General features: G+C 51.2%; 1 protein-coding gene across 24 annotated transcripts in view; it reads left to right on the forward strand.

Moving 5' to 3' along the window:
• Positions 1-22309, forward strand: part of ZMYND8 (zinc finger MYND-type containing 8) — a 105504-nt gene that overhangs the window by 78767 nt on the left and 4428 nt on the right. For 16 of the 24 annotated variants that reach the window (XM_045194446.3, XM_024559186.4, XM_024559188.4 and 13 more), the window contains 8 exons: positions 1734-2243; positions 6399-6770; positions 8680-8870; positions 12742-12822; positions 14446-14524; positions 16370-16609; positions 18266-18432; positions 19435-19501. In XM_045194446.3, the coding sequence (XP_045050381.2) occupies positions 1734-2243; positions 6399-6770; positions 8680-8870; positions 12742-12822; positions 14446-14524; positions 16370-16609; positions 18266-18432; positions 19435-19501 (1707 nt within the window). The remainder of the gene's footprint in view (positions 1-1733; positions 2244-6398; positions 6771-8679; positions 8871-12741; positions 12823-14445; positions 14525-16369; positions 16610-18265; positions 18433-19434; positions 19502-22309) is intronic. The other 8 variants (XM_024559189.4, XM_024559190.4, XM_053926075.2 and 5 more) reach the window with 3 other exon arrangements.

Consider the following 22309-nt stretch of genomic DNA (forward strand, 5'->3'; position numbering starts at 1 on the left):
TGGAGGAGTTTGGTCGGGACACTGAATGGCGTGGACGAAGCCTTGCAGTCCATTTAAATACCCCTCTTGGGTCCTTCCATGCAGGTCCAACTCCTTGACTTACTATTATTGTGAACAAGAATTTTAGTATCTCCATTTCCCGAGTGCTTCCGATGCCCCCTGCACTGTGCTCAGTAAGCACCGCGCAGAGATCGTCCTGGGAGGTTGATGCATTTTGCAGATGAAGAAACTGAGGCTCAGGGAGGTAGGTCCCTTGTTCAGGGTTACCCAGCTCATGAAAGTGGTGGAGCAGGATGTGAGTTCCTGTCCTTTCGGCTTTAGTGCCCAAGCTCTTCCTGTCCCGTGTGTGGTAACGTGGTCACGCTCGCTGTCCTTGTGTCTATTAGCTATAGTGGTAGCATAAGCCTGAGGATTCAGACATTATACCAGATCTGGTGTTTTTATTTTGACGTCTCCTCTTTTTGATTGAGTCCTGGTGGAGGCTGATGTAATTCACCAGCGATTCTGCTGGTGTTGAGTGCCCGGGGCCATTCGTGGCTCTGTCCTTTTGCAAGTTTGCCTTCGCTGTGTCTGGGTCAGGACGTCATTGCTGTAGAATGAACATGGTACAAAGCACTGACTGGGATTTTCTCTTTTCAAAATTTTAGGGTATAGTATTATTTCCCTACTGCCTGGTGACACTGCTGGCTGGTCGCGGGGGGCAGAAGCGGGTTAAATGGAGCCACCATTAGAGATACGCTTTTGCCCATAATCATTTGTGTGTGTGTGCAACACCCGCTATTTTGTCTTTTTCCCCTTTTGATAGACAAGTGGAAATACGTGTCTTTCCCCCTGGCTCCACAGTCAGTGGACAAGCAGTGCAAACACAGCGGCCATCCACTCTCCATCAGCGCAGAGGGTGAGGGGGCGGGCCTCTGGGCCAGCTGCAGTCGGGGCTTCCCCCCCTGACTGGGCCAGTGGCTTCTCAGCCCCAGCCAGCCGTTACCTCACAGGCCTGTTACCCAGAGTGGCCAGATCTGCACTCTCAGCAGATGCCCCCCATCTCGATTTCCGTGTGAAATTTCCTGCTTTGTGAATCGGGCACCCAGTTCTGAATTCAAAAACAAGAGGCAACAACAAACTACCCTGTGAGCCAAGCTGTTGCTCCCCAAGTCGGATGGGTCGGCCGGTCAGGTGTGACTCACGGCCTGTGGGTTTGCAGCCTCAGCTTAAGACTTTGCCTTACCTCTGCGCGCCCTGGACTCACAGGTGGAGGGCTCTCATGCTTTGGCATGCGTGAGGGCAGTGCTGGGGGCGAGTCAGGAGCCCAGGGTTTGGGCCTTGCCTCCGTCTTGGTTTTCTTTGTGTCCTAGGACAAGTGATTGCTCTGGGCCTCTATTTTCTACTCTGTAACATGGATCAGTTTTGATAGTTTATCTCTGGTGTTCCCTTCCATCCCTCTCCTTTTCCATGTCCCAGTCACCAGTATTGCAAATACTAAGCTCCAGATAAATTCAAAATTTGGGCTGTTTGGTCCCACGTTGTCTTTGAAACCCTCTCCAAATACAAGTGCCATTTGTCACCTGTCTTCGGTGGCAACTTGAGTTCACTGCTAACCCCACCGGGCCAGTTGTGATACGATTTGAAATGTTCTTTTTTTATTTCCAGCATTTGGCGTGGAAAATGTTTGCGTGTTTGGTCCTGCTCTTTATTTTGTGACTACGCCACATGCTGGGTTTTCTTTTCGAATTTAGGCATAAATGAGATCTCAGAAGATGTTTATACGGCCGTAGAACACAGCGATTCGGAGGACTCGGAGAAGTCAGATAGCAGCGATAGCGAGTATATCAGTGATGATGAGCAGAAGTCCAAGAATGAGCCAGAAGACGCAGAAGACAAAGAGGGGGGTCGCATGGACAAGGAGCTCTCTGCTGCCAAAAAAAAGCCCAAACTGGCAAACCCAGTGGAGATCAAAGAGGAGCTGAAAAGCCCGTCGCCACCCGGCGAGAAAGCAGACCCAGACTCAGCCAAGGAAAAGGCAAGTCCTCAGCCCGAGAAGGACTTTGTGGAGAAAGCCAAACCCTCGCCACATCCCCCGAAAGACAAACTGAAGGGAAAGGATGAGATGGACTCCCCGACGGTCCACTTGGGCCTGGACTCCGACTCAGAGAGCGAACTTGTCATAGACTTAGGAGAAGACCATTCTGGGCGGGAGGGTCGGAAAAATAAGAAGGAACCCAAAGAACTGTCTCCCAAGCAGGACGGTAAGTGACTAAACCAGTTTCTGCTTTCTCGGTTTGGTTTCGAGTGCCACCTTTCATTTGTGTGATCAAAAGCTGCGTGACCTGTAACCTGGATTGGCTGGAGGTCACTTAGCTGGTTATCTGATAGAACCAGGACTTAAACTGGGCCCTCCCACCTCTTACCTGCTCAATACCCAGCGTGGTTGGTTCTGAGCGCAGAAAAATAAAAGTCTCCTGGAAAGTAGTAGTTGCTTCTAGTAGTCAAGACGTTTTTAGCCTAAGCAACTTCTTTCCCGGTATGTCCATTTATTTTCCTAAAGTGTTTGGCAACATTTAGACATTTGACAAGGCTGAAATTGTTAGAAGCCTTCACTTGGGAAGGTCTTGATATGTTGAGCTTCCCTTTCTTCCCCTCATGCTGCCCAGGCATCTCAAAGTGTGTTTTCTTAACAGAGTACGAGAGCATTGTGTAGGTGGTACCAGAGTAGCGGGTGCTTCTCGGGGCACTGCAGTCCCGGGGGCACGACGCAGTGTGCACTTGACTTGATATGCCACCACATTTGCACTTAATCCACCTGGTTCCAGGGTTTTTCAGCACTGGCACTACTGACGTTTCGTGCTGGGTAGTTCTTTGTCCTGGGCATTGGAGGACATTTAGCAGCATCCCTGGCCTCTCCCCGCTGGGTCCCAGTGGCACCTGCCCAGCTGTGGCCGTGCGAAGTGCCATCGCCCCAGCACGTCGGCCCAGCCCTGGAAGGAGTGTGTGAACGATTGGAAGGGTAACCTTCCCATTGACACGGCAGTCAGCGCGTGTTTCATTTGGTTCGGCAAGCGGCTAGCAAGGGGATTCCAACATGCCCAAGAGAGGTCAGGAAGAATGAGTTGAGGGGTCCGGAGAGGCATTGCCTAGGGACAAACTAGAGGGTGCAGCCGTGAGACCTTACGCACTTGGCGAATAACTTAAGGGATCGCCAGGTTTAAGTTTTTACTCTGCCTGATTTCTGATAGGGGCTAACTTCCGAACCCTTGAGTGAGATGGGATTCTCTGCCCCTGGGGATTTCTTAGTCTGGCTGCTTGAAAGGCAAGTCAGGGATGGGCTTGGAGAGTCTTTGCTGTGTGGTTATGTCAGCCTGAGCTACTCTGGACCCTCCATTCTGCAGGTCACCCAGGGTGGAGGGAGAGAAGGCAATTGAGTGATACTAAAGGACAGAGAGACCACCCCACCATCCCGGCTCATCTCTGACCTTCAGGGATGGTCTCTGAAAAAGGCCGTCATGTTGCGGGACCTCCTCTGATGTTTCAGAGAACAATAGGAGTAGCGTTTGTTCCACTTGGGGGACTATTTTGGGTGCAGACGACAGTGTTCCTATGAATGTTACCTTTATACCGATTCTTTCTGGAACAAATCTTTGATTGATTGGTTGTATACCCCTTCCTCTTCCAGAAAGGACTTAAAACAGATTGACCAGAATACATAATCATGAGTCAAAATGAAGACAAAATCAGAATACTGAGAAGTTTGGGGAAAGTTTATACATGGAAATATATACTGTTTGGGTCTTGCTGTGAGCTTCCCAGCAGTCAAAGCAAAAAGGGAAACACAGTCCCTTAAAAGATGTTATATTTTCCAAAAAATAAAAAACATTCAGTAACTGAAATGAGGTAGAGCTCTTTCCCTGCTCTCCGAGGGAAATTTATCCAGGAGACCCTAAGTGGTGGGTGAAGCTGAAGATGATTCTAAAACATAATTCAGTTACATCAGATTCCTAGGGTTTGGGGCAAAACCTACTAGTCCTAAATCCATAACCCCTGATGGTGGTTTGGGTCTTGAAGAATTGGCTTAATGCTGGACTCTGCAGTAGGGAGAGCACCTTTTCAACAAAGTGTTGTTACTTACAAATTTATTAAGCGAAGGGCATTTTGGAATGTGCTGTGGTGACCTCCCGCTTACCTTCAGCAAGGACTGCAGCTTCTGTGAAGAATATGAAGCTTCAGATAGCAAAACAGCTTTTATAGCCAGTGATCGCAGGACAGAGGCAGAGGGAGCTCGCTTAGACACCTTTGCTATGCCCATAACACCAGCAGTTTCTGTCCTTCTCTTAAAAGGTCCTCCTTTACATACAAGGCAGTGACCGAACCCTGGAATAAGTCGATTAATTGGGTGGGACAGCTTCTGGTGTGCTGGCCTTAAAGAAACTCACCCTTTGTTGGGCCATAGGCCGTTAATCAGACACTCTTGAATTTCTAGGACAAGTGGCATTTTCCATAGCCCGTTTTTCCTCTCCATAAACCATCAGAACCCCCTAGACTAGAAATTAAAATGTTTCAGTGTCTAAATGAAAGCCCCAAAGAGCACTTCGAGGACGGGCGTGATTGCTGCAGAGCTGTAGCCCGTGTGCAGAGCCTGCTCTTTGCTGTTACAAATCCAGAGAGAGAAAAAGACCCTTTGCACTGGGGCGGGGGAGGGTGGTCTTGGGTAGCGTGTGGGATTAGGCTACTTAATCAACAATAACAATATGTTTTTTGGTAACTTGGCAGAAGAGGGGAGGCATTGAAGGTACTTCTGCAGGTTGGAAATCCTGCGGGTCAGCTGCCCCATGTGGGCTCTTAGAAGGGCCGAGTTCAAAGCCACCTGCTCCCCTGGAAGGGGCAGGGGCTCTATCAGTGTCTGGCAGGTTGTCCTGGGAAAGGATGAGGGCTCCTCACTGCAGGAAGAGCTCCCCTTCCAGCCCCACCCTGTGCTCTTGCCCTTGAACTTGGCTGAACTCTCCTCTCCAGAGGAGCAGCCACCAAGCCAGCCCCCAGTCAGAAAAGTCAGTTTATCTTTTCTCACTTTCCTTGGCAATCTAAACCCCTCAGCTCCCTGAGAAGTCTTCTTGAGGGTAATCCAGCGCATGTCTTTTCCAGATGAAATAAATCTAAAAAAGACTGGCGGGATCTTGGTTAAAGGAGTTTGACATTCAGGCACATCATTTAAGAGCGGAGTGCTGACTTGCACCTGTGTGTTGTGTGTGATCCTGGGGCCTCCTCTTTGCGGGGAGGCTTCCACACTGGTGGCTGGGACCTCTGCAGTGATAAACGACACCCCTTATACAGAGGAACCCTTCCACCACGCTCTGCTTCTGGCTCTGACCTGCCTTCCTGCCACTCCTCACTGCCTACCCTCACTTACCGAAATGCAGCGCTCCCTCTTCCTCAACGTGTCTTGGCTGATGCTGTTCTCCCCCAAATTCTTACCCCTGCCTGTTGAAATCCTACCCTCTCCCCCCATAGTCCAGCTCTTCCCAGAAGACATAACTCCATAAAGCAGCTTGTTTCAAATTTGAGGCATTCACATTTGTTATTTTTGCCATTCCCAAGTCCTGCTTGTATAATTACTGACTTAATGTTTTTATTTCAAGCAACCTACTCTTTAAAAAAAATTCCATTTTAGACTTAAACTTGACCACCACACAATAGGTAAACCAGTGTCGTGTGCTGCGCCTCACTATGAGGCAGGAATAAATACAGTCGAAACAAGAACAAGGTTCCCCAATTCTGGATAAATCCCATTGGGTTCAGAAGGTTCTGGTCTTGGGGCGGAGTTCCCTTTAGGGTTAGGTGTTGGGGCTCCGTCTCACTGAGGCGTTGTCCTGGAGGGACTCAGACAAGGTGAAAAGGGTACTTTTGTTTCTGAACGGTTTAATGTTCTTTGCTTTGGCCATTGGGGAGCCATCTGGGTCTTCCCGGTTCCTGCTTTATCTAGCCAGAGGGTTTCTCTTCGTCCCTGGATTAATTTTGGCTAGGTCTCTCTCCAAGTGCTTACCCACTTCTAACTTTGGAAAACAAGGCACTAGGCAGGGATTCAACTCTTCCACCGCCCCATCTATGAGTTGACAGACTACTTGAGTGCAGGGGCTGGGGCTGGTTCACAGGTGTTCCCCAGGGTTCTTGACCTTGTTGACTTGGGCTTCAGATGTGAGCAGGCCTCCCTCATCAAAGGAGGCCTGTGCTCTGAAATAAAAGGTGCTAAGTGAGCAAGGCGAGAGTGTGCTCCCCAGGCGTCCTTGGGAACTGAATTTGCTGGGCCTTCCTGGCCTTCTGTTGTTTCCCCCAGAACTTGCTGGCAAGGAGACCCTTCAGGCAGACCCGAGTCACGTGACTTTCTGTTTGTTTTTTCCATGCATCGGCTTTAGTTGTAGCTAAAGCTCCGCCACTGTCCACTACGGCAGGCAGCCAGTCTCCCCCCGAAACGCCGGTCCTCACCCGCTCGTCCTCCCAAACTCCCACGGCTGGGGTCACGGCCACCACCAGCACCACGTCCACAGTCATGGCCCCGGCCGCCACCGCCACGGGAAGCCCAGTGAAAAAGCAGAGGCCGCTTTTACCGAAGGAGACTGCCCCGGCCGTGCAGCGGGTCGTGTGGAACTCATCAAGTAAGTTTCAAACGTCCTCCCAAAAGTGGCACATGCAGAAGATGCAGCGCCAGCAGCAGCCGCCGCAAAGCCAGCAGCAGCAGCCTCAGTCTTCCCAGGGGACGAGATATCAGACCAGACAGGCTGTGAAAGGTACCGAGCCCCCGTTCTGTTCTCCGTGGCACCCGCGCCCTTTTTGCCACATTGACAGGAGAAAAAAAAAACCAAAACCATTGTTTTATTTTTTTCAGTTCCCGTTTGTTTCCCGGCTGTCACGTGCTGAAGGCCGTACACATTCCACTTTGGCATTATTTTTTAAAATTGTTTTGCAACTCGATTTTTTACTTTTATTTAAAATTGTTTTTTATTTTACAAACGATACGTTGTGTGGATTTTCCTTAGAAAGGGGGCAAGATATTTACACAAAAGTTTATTGTCCCAATGGACTGACATTTCATTTTAGGCTTCTCCCTTTCTCAGTGGCCGCTGTTAACTATAAAACCTTTTTATGCATGTATGCATATATATATTTACATATATATGACTCTTCATGAAAATACGACTTTTTTTTTCCTTTTTTCTTTTTTAAAACATAAAAATGGTACCATGTTTTTTCACCCATCAGCATGTTTAGGAGATCCGTCCGTGTCGGTACATAATAGCTCTACCTTATTCTTTTTGACTGCTGCGTAGCATCCCATAGTGTATCGAGAACGTTGCCCTACTGACGGGCATTTAGGTTGCTTCCAGTTTTTTCCTGTTGTAAGCAGTGCTGCAATGCGTACCTTCGTGTAAGTTTCCAGTGCACACCTGCGAACCTCTTGGCATTATTTTGGAAAGAGTACAGTGAGAAATGGGTAGCGAAGGCCGCCGTAATGACTAAGGGTTAAGAAGAGCCAGCCTTGGGCACCAGTTGCTGAAGTTGCAGAATTAAAATATCCTCCAGCTCCATCGGGAGCTGATGAAGGGGCAGACAGAGTGCTCATTGGACGGGTACCTGTTTGCCCAGCTTCGTGAGCACCGCCATAGGTCTTATTCTACGGGGAACCTGCATCGGGACCCTCGAAAGTTGGGCTCCTTGATGGAAACTCTGGGGTAGCGGGTGCACCGTAGTGGGTAGGACTCTTAAGAGTAGCATGAGGACGGGGTTGAAAGGCAGCCAGATCTTGCATTGGACCTCCCAGTGCAAGCCTTGAGAGATTGGGGAGCAGGAAGACCAGAAAGTTGGGCAGGTAGAGTTGGGGTCAGCTGGATGGGTCTCCCAGTGTAAACAGTTGGTGGGCCAGAGCCTCACCAAGGGGTTGCGAGGTTGGGATGAACAGTGTCTGGTTTCCTTCGTCTTACCCCGTCGGCAGGCCAGCCTCCCCAGGGGAATTCGGGCGCGGAGAGGCTCAGTGGCCACACTGTCGGTCAGAGAGCAGCCAAGCTGGGCGCTGGTTGCAGTGTAAGGACAGGGTTTGCATCGGGAATTTACTGTCGCCGTAGGGGAAAGTAGCCCCCGGTGAACCGAAGTCACCTGGATGTGTACAGAGGTGACCGGGCGTTTGAAGGGAGAAGGAGGGGTAAGGAGGGGGCCAGTGGGGACTCAGGAGAGTTGGGGGAGTGGAAGTGCACACGAAGTGGGAGGTGGGGGGTTGGCCTGTGTGAAACCCTTTGGGGTTTGCTAATCATGCCTTTCGAAGTCAGGCTCCTACCTTCCCATAGACATTGGGAGACAGGTGCCCTACCTTTAGGTATCGGATGGAGCAGTCAATTATTTTGGGGGCCTTGAGTTTTCTCAGGCAGACACAGTAAGGGGGCTGGGGTCACCCGAGGGATGTTGCCTTGAGCTATTAGAAGCTGTGTCAGTGTCTGCAAGCCTTTATAGGCCAAGTTTGGGGGTCAAGCAAGAAAGGGCTCAGAGGAGCCTGGCCAGCATTTGGTTGAGGAGAGGGTCCCTGTCACTTGAAAGTAGAAGAGCTCACAGGGGAGTCTGTCGGGTCTCATTTCCTCACCCCCGCTTCGTGCTGGGAACGGGCTCTTCCTGCGGCAGTGGGGTGACCGGGGCCCTTTGTTTCCCTAGCCGTCCAGCAGAAGGAGATCACGCAGAGCCCGTCCACCTCCACCATCACCCTGGTGACCACCACTCAGTCGTCGCCCCTGGTCACCAGCTCGGGCTCCACAAGCACCCTTGCGTCTTCGGTCAGCGCAGACCTTCCCATCGCCACCGCCTCCGCCGACGTCGCCGCGGACATCGCCAAGTACACCAGCAAAGTGAGTGCCAGCCGGTGCCTGGTGGGACGTCAGGGCCCAGCTTCCTGATGAAAACCAGTTGGGTCGTGACCTCACAAGTCTTAGGGGCTGTTTAGGAGGGCAGACCCTGTTTTTACTGAGGAGCTCCGAGACTAAATGCTGACATTTGGGTCTGAAGTTGCATCTAAGCAGAGAAATGTAGAACAGGCTCGAGTCTTCCTCCAGGAGTTAGCTCAGGTCCTAACGTCAGGACCCAGCAGGAAGACGGATGGCATAGCATCCAAGTGACCTTCAGAATTCAAGTCACTCATTAAGGACAGACTTTCCCTAAGTGCTGGAACAAATTTCTGTTTCTTCAGTTAATAACAGATGGGGAGGTGGTTGGTTTTGCCTTTAGAAGCCATGTGGAACCAAAGTGACAGGCTTAAACATGAGACTTGACAAGGTATGGTGTCCGCACCCAGATTTTTCCAGGAGTCAGGACGGACTGGGGAGGAATGGGCCCCCTCCCCCAACTGGCCCACCCCCTGGGGCATGTAGTCCTTGCTGAGCAGTTGGTGGGTGGTTGGTGGGCGGGCTTCCCATTGTGTGTGCACCTGTGGTTCTTTTTCTCTCCTGATTTGCCGACTGCTTTTGTGTTCCTGTTGGATTCGGGCAAGTAGGAGTCAGGTCTCAGTGACATCTGGGTGTGCTCTGGGGCGACGCAGGGACATTTCAGTAGGCCGCTCGGCAGTGGGAGTAACTATGGATGGTAGCTGAAGAGTAATAGTGTGCGAAGTACTTCGTAAATTGGCCCACTTCCTCAGCCTCTGTCCCCAGCTCCTGTGGCCTGGAGGCCACCCTTGTTCAGTGCTGCGTGGGCCTCCTCAGGGCGGCAGCTTGCTTCGTCAAAGCCAGTGAGAGACAGAGCCGGCCGTCTTCATCTTCACCACGTTCTGTGGGTGAAGCAGGTCCCCGGGCCGGCAGTCTCAGAGTCTGTCGCTAGGATGACACCAGCAGCAGCTTAGGTTGGCTCGGGTTTCACTCTGGGCCACACGCTGTTCTAAGCACTTTTTGTATGTCGCTTACTCAGTCTTAATGGCGGGTCGATCAGGTAGGTGCTGTTCCGCCCCCAGTTTATAGATGAGAAAACTGAGGCCCAGCGAGGCTGCGCAACTTGTCTAGGGTCACATGGTCAGTGAATGATTACGCTGGGATGTGAATGGGATCAGCCAGGATCCAGGGAGTGGCTTTGAGCTGGTTTGTGAATTCTCGCGCAGCCTACTGACTGGGGATGTCTGGCGTGCACACACCGTTTGTGCTTTGCACGTGGCTTTTCAAAGCAGTCCTACTTAAGGTGCAATGTCTAGAGATAATCAGAACCTAGTTTTGTCTCTTCTTTAGTATGTCTCCCCTTTTTGAATAAAATGGAGCGTTGTGATAGAGTCCTTGGACTTTACAAGAGGACGATTCAAATGCCGGGTATGTTGTCTTTACCCGTTCAGCACCTGAACTAGTATTGACTCACCGTTAGTATTTAAATTACATTTTATTTAATGGGCTTAAAATTAAGTCTGCCCTCACCAGATACTGTTCCCCGTCCACTCCTTTTGTTTAAGGGAGAGATTGTCATCCAAGTGTTAAGGCATCGTGGCGCCAAACCGAGACTTAGGATGCGCAGCGTTTCCAGGGAACTGAAAGGGGACTCATTTTTTCATGACTAATTCAAGAAGATGCCTGGAATTGCCTAAATGGTCTCTTGTTCTGCTTGTAACTGACCCTGGCATCACCTTCCATCGCTTTGGTCCGAGCTGTCTGCAGACACGTGAGGAAGCAGACCTGGATATGGCCAGCGGTTCGCGCCCTGCCTGCCGCCGGCCGCCGGCCACCGCAGCCCTGCAGCCCCTGTTATTGTTACCCGCTGCCTCCCCTTCCGCTCGAGCAGAACCGCAGAGGGAACTTTTTGATGGCCGTTTTCTTTGCCGTGAAGAAAATGAACACGGTGACGTATTTTTGGAGGGGACAGACTTCCCCGTCTCCAAAGTGACCCCAAGCTGAAGACCCAGATCTGTGTGCTTTGGCAGAAGGGCGCTCTTGATTAATGTGGGGTTCTTGGCTGTATTTGGAAGTAAGAGTGGAAGGCAGTTCACAGATCCGTGATTTCTTTAGACTGGAATGCAGCCATGGTGTTAACAACGTATTGAATTTCATCCGTTTTCTAAGGTTTTCATGTCAAGCAGTTTCATTTTCACATTTTAAAGCGACGGGGATGGTGCAGTGGGGCAAGGGGCCCATGCAGAACAGCCGACCGGGTACCAGCACGAAGCTCAGTGTTTTTCCTGGCAGCGACCTGGTGTGGCTCCCCAGCACGCGGGGAGTGGGGAGCGGGGAGCAGGGATCTCCACAGGATACTTTGTTCATTCCCCCTCCCATTTTTGGGTGGAGCTGGGGTTGCTGTTTGGGGGCTGGCAGCACTTTCATAATTACGTGCTCGTGTGGGTTGATTTTTCTGAAACGATCAGGAGAATGGGTATTTCTTTGTGAACACCTCCTCTGTGGCAGCTACTGAGCCGCAGTCTGTGCGTGGTTTTCTCGTTCAGTCCTGTGCCCACCCTGCGAGGGGGCACTGTGGTCATCCTCGCTTTCTGTGTGGGGACACCGAGGCTCACAGAGGGTGTGGGTGGTACGAGGTAGCGGTGGGGACAGATCTCGGGCTCCAGATGTGAGGGTGCTCTTTGCCCTGCCTTCAAGCTGCAGAACACGGGAGACTTGGCCGCAGCCAGGCCGGGCCTGAGACCTCGTTTGTTCTTCTGCGCGCTCCTCTTTCCCCTGTGATGTGGGCGGGGTCAGTCGGCACGTGGGAGGAGGTAGGAGAGAACTTCATCCTGTGGACGCCCGTGGTTGTCCGATTCCTGGGTGTCCACTGTGGACCTGAGCTGATGCCACACCCTCGCTGGTGCCTTCACGGGTCAGTTAGTTAGAGAAACTGGAGGGGCAGTGCCCTGCTCACGGGCAATAGAATCATGCACTAGCTACATTCACACAGTGGACTGTATGTTTTTGGTCCATAAAAAGGCATGAAGTACTGATACAGCTGTGAGTACAGTCTGTGGTGTCCAAGAAGCCAGTCCCAGAGGAGGACCACATGTTGTATGGCTCCACATTTGTGAAGCCTCTGGATGAAGCTAATCCGTGCAGACAGAAAGCGGATCGGGGGGGATCTTGGGAGTGTGGGGCGATGGGGACCTGGGGGCGTGTGAAAGCTAAGGGGGACTGGAGTGTCTCTTCGGGGTAATGAAAAGCTCCTAAAAATGACTGTGGTGATGGAAGTAGAATTCTGAATATGCTAAGAGCCATTGAATTGTACACCATAAATGGGTGAATTGAAGGGAATACCAGTGATATCTCAATAAAATGATTGATTTTTTTTTTTTTTAAAGGGGAAAGAATTGAAAAACAACAGTAACACAACGAAACAGTTTCTCCCTTGAACCCACTGTGCTGGCCACTCCAAACACAGTGGGGGGCCAAGTTCAGCCTCTGCAGTCTAGCCTGTGGCTGTAGAAACTAGCTTTATGGTTGTGAAGTTTTCCTGGAATCTGAGGCTGGGAACTTGTGGGTGGTCCGTCCCTATTCTGGTTTGTATCAGGGTTTCTCCGACTCAGTACTCGTGACACTTTGGACTGGGTAATTCTTTGTCCTGGGGGCTGTTCTGTGCACCCTAAGTGTTCAGGGCATCGCTGGCTTCTGCCCAGTAGATGCCAGTAGCACCCCCCACCTCCCACCCCTCCCCCACCAGTCATGAGCTCCCAGTCGAGATGCGCTGCTTTATACAAGTAGAGTTTAGGGGTGTGTCATCTAGGAAAGCCTCGGGGAAGTGATCGCCTGAATTGTTTCCCCTTCTGTCTTTCAGATGATGGATGCCATAAAAGGAACGATGACGGAAATATACAACGACCTTTCTAAAAACACTACTGGAAGCACCATAGCTGAGGTCAGAGATGACACATGCACTCCCTTTTGCTATGAGGGTTTCCTGGGCGCTGAGGGATGGCCCATGATCCGAACATCCCTCCAGGGTCCTGGGCCCAGCACCAGGCGTGCTCAGCTGATGGGGGTTGTTGGGGAGGGTGTTTCCTTGTTGCCCCGGCAGCTGCTGTACTGTGGGAACGCACCCTTCTTTTTCGTAAAACAGCCCCGAGCGGAGCCTGAGCTAACCCACTGGTAAAACTGGGAACCAGGTCTTTCTGCTCCATGTAAAACTGGCTCCCTGATCTTCTCTGGAAGACGGGACTTTTTTTATACAGTGATCCTTCTTGTCTAAGAATCTGTGTGCTGAGCCTCCACCGGTTATGTGATGGAGACAGGCAGGAATCTCGTGCAAAACCACAGACCGACGAGGGCCTGGCAGGGTTGGGCTAGCTCTCGGGTACGGCAGAGAGAATCTTCAGGAAGGTGCCCTGAGAAGCCTGTGACAGAGAGCAGCGTGAATAGAAAGGCTTATGAGACGCTTCACGAAGAATCAGTGAATTGCCTTGATATTTTTGCTAATATGATGCTCTTTTAGATTATGTTGGAACGTCCAGCAAGAGGGGAAAATGTTGCTTTAGAGAAACCTCCCCACCCCTCACCCCCCACAATACTTCATTGTTGTTCATTGTTTTTTAACATTTAATCATTTTTTATTTTTCAATTTCAGTTGATTGTACACCCCAGCAATTGGACATTCTATAATTTACTGTTTATCTCAGTAAATCTTATACCCATCTGACCCCGTACATAGTTATTACAGTATTATTGATTATATTCCCTATGTTCAACTTTACGCCCTGGGACTGTTTTGTAACAATCAATTTGTACTTCTTTTTTTTTCAATTTGTACTTCTTAATCCATTTGTCTCTTTCACTCATTCTCCCATCTGGCAACTGACAGAACGTTCTCTGTATCTTGTGAGTCTGTTTCTGTTCTGCTGTTTGTTGATTTTGTTTTTTAGATTCGATTGTTTTTCAGATATCTATCTATTGTCCTTTTATTGTTAATATGAACAATATTGTTTTGACTTTTTTTTTCTTCTTAAAGAACACTCTTTAACATTTCATGTAATACTGGTTTGGTGATGATGAACTCCTTTAGCTTTTTCTTATCTGGAAAGCTTTTTATCTGCCTTGCGATTCTAAATGAGAGCTTTGCTGGGTAGAGTGATCTTGGTTGTATTTCTGCTTTTCATCACTTTGAATATTTCTTGCCAATCCCTTTTGGCCTGCAAAGTTTTTGTTGAGAAATCAGCTGACAGTTTTATGGAAGCTCCCTTGTAGGTAACCAACTGCTTTTCTCTTGCTGCTTTTAAGATTCTCTCTGTCTATAAGCTTTTGCATTTTAATTATGGTATGCGTTAGCATGGCCCTCTTGGGGTTCATCTTGTTTGGGACCCTCTGAGTTTCCTGGAGTTGTATGTCTATTTCTTTCACCAAGTTAGGGAAGTTTTCTGTCAGTATTTTTTTACATAAGTTTTCAATTCCTTCCTTGCAGCCAGTGAGAGGTCGAGCTGCTGGGATCTCTTGGGGAACGGCACCCAGACCTGCCTTTTTAAGTCTGACTCTGACTCTTTTGTGACAGATTCGCAGGCTGAGGATTGAGATAGAGAAGCTCCAGTGGCTGCACCAGCAAGAGCTCTCCGAGATGAAACACAACTTGGGTAAGGCCTGGCGCACTGGTCTGTACTGAGCAAGGTTTGGGATGTGACCTTCTCTGCACCCCCTGAGTCAGGCCCAGATGTGAATTCAGTCAAACGTGGACTAGGGGTAGTACCACTCCCAGGGAGACCACAGACTCCTGGGGAGTCCATCCTGGAGCAACCAGGTATAAAAGCAGGTATTAAAGCACAGTTGTAGCTGGTACTCGTCGGCTGCTGAACTTGTCAAACCCTGTGCTTGTCACATTTTGACGAGAAAAAAAAGTTTCAGCGCTCGTCGGCTTTGACACTCGTCAAGAGTTCCGGAGCGAAGCAACACTGAGCGCCGAGGAACCACCGCACCTCCTTTCTGCTCTGCCAGACACCAGCCTCAGCATCAGAGTAACAGTAACAGCAGTACTAGCAGCTCCTCCTTATGAACCTCTCTACTTTGTGCCAGGATTCGTGTTCAGTCCTCTTCCACGAAGAAACCAATTTAATTCTTACCGAAACTCTTATGATCAAGGGCTTTGCTCTCCCGGTTTTCAGGCGAAACTGAGAGGCACAGGCATGTTAAGGAAGTTGTATAAAATCGCAGAGCCACGATTCAAGTCCAGACTTCCCCCCTTAACCACTGAGTGCTGAGTGTTTTCACTAAGTCTGGAATACTCTGTGCACCCCACACTGGAGACAAAGCCGCTTTGTGGTCCCTGCATTGGCTTGAGTGCTGTTTCGCCCACCGTTCTGTGTAAACACTGTTGAAGGTTTTTTCCCCAAAGGCAGAGCAGGCGTCAGACCCTCACGTAACAGCCCCGCAGGGGCCGAAGGCAGGAAGCTGTAGGGTCTCCTGGCTGGGGAGGCACACCGGCCATGTGCAGCTGCGCACCCGGGACGCATGATGAACTCACGCCTCTCGAACTTAAATCCTTATGAAGCCACCCAGAGGGGGATCCCCCACGCTGTAGCTTGTTGCCATTCAGGAAGTTTATTCGGATGTTGCTGCTTTTTTCTAGTCAAGTTAAGCAGTACTTTTATGCAAAGGCTCTCCAATTTTAAATAGTGACAACATTTGGGTAAAAACCACCGTGGGCAGAGCAGACCCGGCCCCGGGTTAAAGGCAGTCCTGAGTGGCCGAAAGGAGTCTGGCTGGAAGGGTTGTCTTCTTTACAAGGGACTCATTTTCCCGGCGGCTCTGTTTTGGAAAGGTCGTCCTTTTTTAATTTCAGAAAGAGGATTTTAAGGAATTGAGGAAGCATTTATTTGAGTGTGCAGGTCGCTCCCTGATGAATCGCAAATGGGCTTAAATTGTTTGAAGTAAAATTAAGAGAAATCTCAGCAGACTGAGCAGTTTGATACCCTGTTGACACGACGTTCGACCCCAACACCCTGTCTGGTAGATGTCTTCATTGCCACCAAGCGGACTGAGAGGGGAGCATGTCTGTGTGCTCGTCCCAGCTCCGCCCTGATTATCAGCTGTGCGCCCGTTTCCCGACCTGTGGAAAAGGTGTTACAGTCGCACTTATTACCTCCTAGGATCGGTATATTGATTAAACGGGTTGATATTTATAAAGTGCTGAGAACAGGGCGTACAATAAAATTCAAAGGGAGTTTAGGGGCCCTCGTTTGAGGGTGTATTGGAAGGCACCCCCAGAACCACTGTGGGACTGTCGATCCTCCTACTGTTACAGCTAACTTAGCCGTTCGGTCATATGCCCGTTTTACAGATGAAGATGTCGGGGCTTGGGGGGCGGCGGGGTTACACAGCTGGGGCATCCCCCACCTGAGCTTCACGTCTGATGTGGTCTGAACAACCCCACGCCTGGGCCCGGGGACAGGTGATGAGGCCAGTGTCTTCCCCTCTTCTGGTAGAGCTGACCATGGCGGAGATGCGGCAGAGCCTGGAGCAGGAGCGGGACCGGCTGATCGCCGAGGTGAAGAAGCAGCTGGAGCTGGAGAAGCAGCAGGCCGTGGACGAGACCAAGAAGAAGCAGTGGTGTGCCAACTGCAAGAAGGAGGCCATTTTCTACTGCTGCTGGAACACCAGCTACTGCGACTACCCCTGCCAGCAGGCCCACTGGCCCGAGCACATGAAGTCCTGTACCCAGTCAGGTACGCCAGGTGGGCGTCCCGGCCCGGCTGCAGCTGGGAGCGCAGGGCCGCGGGGGCGGGGGTGCTGACGCGGTGGGGGTCGCTTGCCGAGCCCCTCGACCCTCTCACTCACACACGGTGTGTCTCGTAAACACTCAGCAGCCTGTACGCCACACGGAGCAGAGACTCGAGGTGCAGGTGTTCCGAATCTTCGTGTCCTTTGCACAATACGGGGCTTGTCGTGACAGCCCAGGTGACTTTAGATCTGTGTGAGCTGCCGCGGTTCTCAGCTGAGGGCCATCTTCATGTCCCGTCCCCCAAGAAATCGGCAGTGACTGCAGACAGTTGCGGGAGGGGGCGCTATTGGCACCTGGACGGTAGAGGCTGGGGATGCTGCCCAACCCCGTACAGTGCCCAGGGCAGCTGCCCACGGCGGGTGACCTGGCCCGATGTGTCAGTGGCACTGAAGTGGAGAAAACCTGCGTTTTAGGCAATCCTGGACTCAGGGCTTTACCTGATACGGATTCCCAGCTCTGACGTGAAGAAGCGAGTCTTGGTGTGGAACGAATCCATTCACCTAGGTAGAGCAAGCGGGTCTCAGGCCAGGAGACGCTGTCCGGTTAGACTTTTATTCCTAGTACCCTAAAAATAATTGTTATAACTAGCTTTTATTTATGGCCAATAATACTAGTTTTATGTGGTTAGAAGTAAACGTCTCCATGTTAAGGAATTTATTTAAATAAAAGTAACATGAATAAGTGACAAGGTGGCATGTGTGCAGCCTGGCAAAATGTTCCAAGGCGATGTCGAAACGACCAAGTGTGAGAAGCGGAAGTGAATCTTTGAGGGTCCGTGGGCCACGTGGTCTGTCGAAATCGCTCAGCTCTGCCACTGCATGTGTTTCCATTCAATTTCATTCACAAAAACAGGTGGCACTAGGTTGCTGACTCCCGCTCCATGCTGCCCTTACGTTTTGTTGTTTTTAAAAAGGCAATTGTAAGCCGCATGGTGCTGTGTCCTTTAACCTGCCTTAGGGAGATGTGTTCTCAATAGTGAGTTTAAATCTCTTCCAGCGGGACAGTTGGGTTCCCCTAAGTTCTGGAATGTGTCTGATGACCCCCTTTCATTATCATGAGATGGCCAGAGCCTCCTTCGCTTTCCTTTCTGTGTGTCATCGTGATGTCCATCCTTCCGAAACTCCTCTCACATGCCTGTTTCCTCTTGTCCAAGTGCCGTCTGTCTCCCGAGGCCCCGCACCTCTGACGTCATGCTGTGTTTCCCATGGGTTTCCCCTGGGCTCGGGAGGAAGCAGTTCACGGGGCTAACGGAGGCCGACACCTAGAGTTTATGAGCGTAGCTGTTCTGGGTGAGCAGTCGCTGGCTCCTGGTTTTGGCCTTTGTTTGTTCTATGAACATGCTGTTGTCCCCAGAAGAATTTAGTAAAGCATGAGTTACTATAACAACATATTTTCACACATGGTCTGGATGCAGCTTCTGGGAGACTGGAGGTCTGGCCACCTTGGCTGGGGCTGAGCAGCTGCAGCCTCTGTCACAGTTCGTGTGGTTGGGTCAGAGTTTGTTGGGCTGTGGCAAGGCCCCGGGCGTTGCTGGGGTCCCCGCAGGTCCCGAAGCCACTGCCCTCGTCTTACGCGTGGCTTCTCTCCCCTTCGCCCCCAGCTACCGCCCCTCAGCAGGAAGCAGACACCGAGGTGAACACAGAAACACTAAACAAGTCGTCATCCCAGGGGACCTCCTCCAGCACGCAGGCAGCGCCCCCAGAAACAACAGCCAGCACCTCGAAAGACAAGGAGGCGTCTGCCGAGAAAAGCAAGGACGGTGGCTCGGTGAGTATCCGTACGTCATTGGCCAGGGACACCGATCCTTTGGGCCAGGCAGAGTCTCAGGACCTGTCCCCATGCCTGCCACCCCTCAAAGTCGCCTAGATTTGTCTGTCGTCGAGGTGGGTCAGTCAGACTGCAGGTGGGGGTGAGTCTTAGCGGGTTTCAGCAGGTCGCCTTTTCACCGGTGGGCACGCGGGCAGGGGCAGAGGCATACGGAGTCCCCGTTGACGTGTGTGTGGCGTGACAGCTGCTCCCTGGCCACTCGAGCTGTAGACCAGCATTGCCTAGTAGATCTGCTGTGATGATGGGCGTGTTCTGTATCTGCTCTGCCCAGCGCGGTAGCCACTAGCCACACGGGACTGTGTGAGCACCTGGACTGTGGCTAGTGTGACCTCGGACCTGAACTTTTAACTTTATTTTGACATTTGCGTCACAGGTGACCGGTGGCTTCCGTGCTGGACAGTGGAAGTTGCCTCTCTTAGTGTCCCAGTGTGTGGGATGTGTTGTCTGTAAACACGATCGTAGGTGGCACATCGATACTTCTTCACCTCCGTAGTCCTCACGTATTTATTTCAGATGCATTAGGGGAAGTCATGATCCCGTCAGTCAGAGCCCTGTGATGTCACTGAAATTATTGCCTAGTTAGAGGTGAATGTGAAGTAGAAGTGCATTCATATAATTTCGGAGTAATACACTTCCTTTTTGGATGTGGCAAAACTCTGAAGGATTGGCAGGTCAGGGAGGGAAGTTGAGGAAACGGTGAACATTCTGGCAGCTGAGGCTACAGGGTTGAGGAAGGGGCCACCCCAGGGCTGCGCTCCACCCGTCTGGAGACAGGGCATAGGTAGAGAGGGCCACCCCTGGCCTCCCTGCCTGCGCTCGCCGGGCAGAGGGCACGAAGGTGCCTTGGGGGCAGAACTGAGCACCCCCAAGGATCCCTGGGCTCCCTGGGGGCTACATTGGCCCCAGTGCCTTGAGTCCATCTCTCTCTCTTTGTATTTCTAGACCCTCGACCTTTCTGGCTCCAGGGAGACGCCCTCCTCCATTCTCTTAGGCTCCAACCAAGGCTCTGGTACGTTGCCCCCTGGTGGGTGAATGGTGCTGTCATTCCGCACGGGCAGAGGGGAAGCCGATTTCTCAGAGAGAACTGGAAGGGTTAATGGTTTTCACACTGCCGTGGATCCTTAGGGATCCTTGGGGGTGCCCGGGGCGGGTCAGTGGGGGTGAGGGAGTGGCTGGGCAAGGCAGCCTTCAGACCCCCCCTCTCAACTGGCCAGCACTGACCTGCACACCAAGTCCTCACTTCATGCTGTCGTTAGGTTCTGCAACTTCAAGGGAAACGATGTGTAATGAAACCAGTGTTACCTTAGGCTAATTGATACAAACAAGAGCTAAGTTCCTATGGCATCTCCTCAACGTCGCCATGAAATGACGTTGAAGGAGATGGCGTTATCTGAGGACCTGCTGTATGCATTTATTTGTTGGGGAGCCGTGTACTCCATCTGGACAGGGGGTTCTGTTGCCGACCTGGGCTGGGTGGGGCAGCTCTCCCTGCCTAGGGAAGTGACCACAGGGGATGGGACCGAGTGAAATTTGATTCCCGACGTGCCAGTAGCTGCATTTGGTGGACCAGGGCACTTGAGTCTTTAGGACAATGAAGAAAAGTTTTAGGCAGATGATCTTTCTGTAGAAACCTTTCCTCTTAGGGACTAAATAACCCGGTAGGCTGCATCACGAGATCTTCTGAGACTAAATTTTGGTTTTTCTCTTCTGTGAGTTTGAGGTGTTCTCCTTTCTAGCCTGAAGGGTCTTTTCCCTGCACCCTTCTGAACCTGTTTTGGGCCATCCCAGAAGGGTTCAAAGAAAGTATCTTCGTTGAGGACAATTCTGCTTATTTCAAGGTTTTCCAGCTTTAAGATCTTTCTTTCTGTCGGATAATTCAAAAATTTTTGTTTCACTTTTGCCCATGACCTGCCTGGAGGAAGCAGTGGTGTGCACTGTGAGTGTGGCTGGAGGTCTCCCAAAGGGGCTGAGGCGGGGGCTGTTCAGAAGGGGAAATGGCGTGGACTGAGTTTAGGGAAAATAGGACCTTGGCAATGACCACAGGTGAGCCACCTGTTGAAGGTGTAGCTCCCTTCCCACTTCCTCCTCAGTCCCTGGTGAAATCTGAGAACAGGTGCAGCTTGGTGCTGAGATGTCTTTTGCATTTCTTTGATATTTTCTAGTTTTTAACAGAGAGAGAGAGAGCAGACTGTAGACCTGAGCAGCAAGGTACCCGCTTACAAATTTAACACTACACTTTGCTTTTCATTATGTTTATTAGTAGTGTTGCCTTCTATGCATGGGCAAGTATTCATGATTTTCCCCTTTGGGTGGTGATAGAAAAGCTTCTGTTTTGTTTAAGTTTAACAGTGAGTTTAAAATAAAAACATGAACTGAGTAATATGTAGGAGGGTTGTGGAGGGGTCAAAATCACAAGAGTGGTATGAGAAAGGCCCCGTTGGAGACACACTGTTTCAGGCAGGGGGCGCTGTGGAGGGCATGGCGCTGGGGAGGCGACTGGTGCCCTGGTGGTGAGTGGCACCTGCTGGCATAAGCAGGACTGTAGACAGGGACATGGTTGGGAGCTGCGTCATGTTCCATTTTGGAAGTGAAGGAGGTATCACCCAGCCCAGGGTCGGCACTGTGAAGGGCCACGTGGTAAATGTTTTAAGGTTCGTGGGCCACACAGGCTGTGTCACAGCTGCTCAGCTCTGCCACTGTGGGGTGAAAGCGGATGCAGAGAGTACAAATGAGTGTGGCCGTGCTCCAGTGGAAGGGTATTTGGGAAACCAGGCATTGGGCTGGATTTGGGCCACAGTTGGCTGACTGTAACCTCAAGCACACAGGTGTCCAAGGGGCTGCAAAGGAAGGTTCTGCTTTACTGCAGGTTAAAATAAAAACATGAGCACGTAGGAGAGAGGAGGCAAGAGGCCCGGGTAGAGGCTGGTGATTTGGTGCCAGGTGGGTTGGGGGCAGAACATGATCCCAGAGAGTCTGTTGGCTGGATTGGGGTGGCAGGAAAGGGGAGGGATGGGGAGGGAAGGGCCCCCAGTTCTATGGATTCCTGGAGGGTGCATGGTACTGGGCTTTCTGCAGAGCGTTCAGCAACAGTGCGTTGAGTGTCTCTGGGGCCAGCACTGTGGGGCTTTGGTGGTGAACAAGGTGGACAGTTCCCCTTCGATTTCTCAGGCACTCACTTAACTTCTGTTGGTGACAAGCAGGTGAAATATGGAGGAAAGCGGGCTGTATAAAACGTTGGGGTTTCTGAGCTCTTTCTGGGCTTCTGGGACTTAGGACGGTAAGAGGAAGAGTCTGGTTGGAAGGCAGAAAGGGTTAGTCGGGGGATGAGCTTCCTCGGGGTGGGCATGGGCCTGTGGCTTGTCCCTCAATTGAAAGACTCGAATAAAGCGTTATCTGCATAGTGAGGGGAAATGAAAGCAGACGGGGAAGATCAGCCCCTGGGCCCAGCCTTCCCGCCGTGTGCGATGCGCCTAGTACTTACCTCTGTCTTGGCAAATAATGTTCTTCCCTATACGTCTGTTTCTGGACTTTGTCTTTAGAAATTGCTCGCTGATTTTCAGCTTTAAGAGACGAGTTAGGGTCGTACAGGACGTCTCTCACTTGGCTCCACGCTACTTACGTCACTATTGTGTGTGCTGTGTGGTCCCCCTGGTCCAATACCGCTCTTACTCTTGAGTTCTTACTCTGTCAGCTTAGAGGCAGCACTTCCCGTCCCTGCCCTGGTGGCCCATCTCTTCTCTCACTGCCCCTGCCCCGGTGGCCCATCTCCTCCCTCCCTGCCCCTGCCCCATCCCACCTTCTCCCCTAGGACTTCCCT

This window comes from Desmodus rotundus, chromosome 6 (genome assembly GCF_022682495.2).
Source record: "Desmodus rotundus isolate HL8 chromosome 6, HLdesRot8A.1, whole genome shotgun sequence".
NCBI classification, from domain to species: domain Eukaryota; kingdom Metazoa; phylum Chordata; class Mammalia; order Chiroptera; family Phyllostomidae; genus Desmodus; species Desmodus rotundus.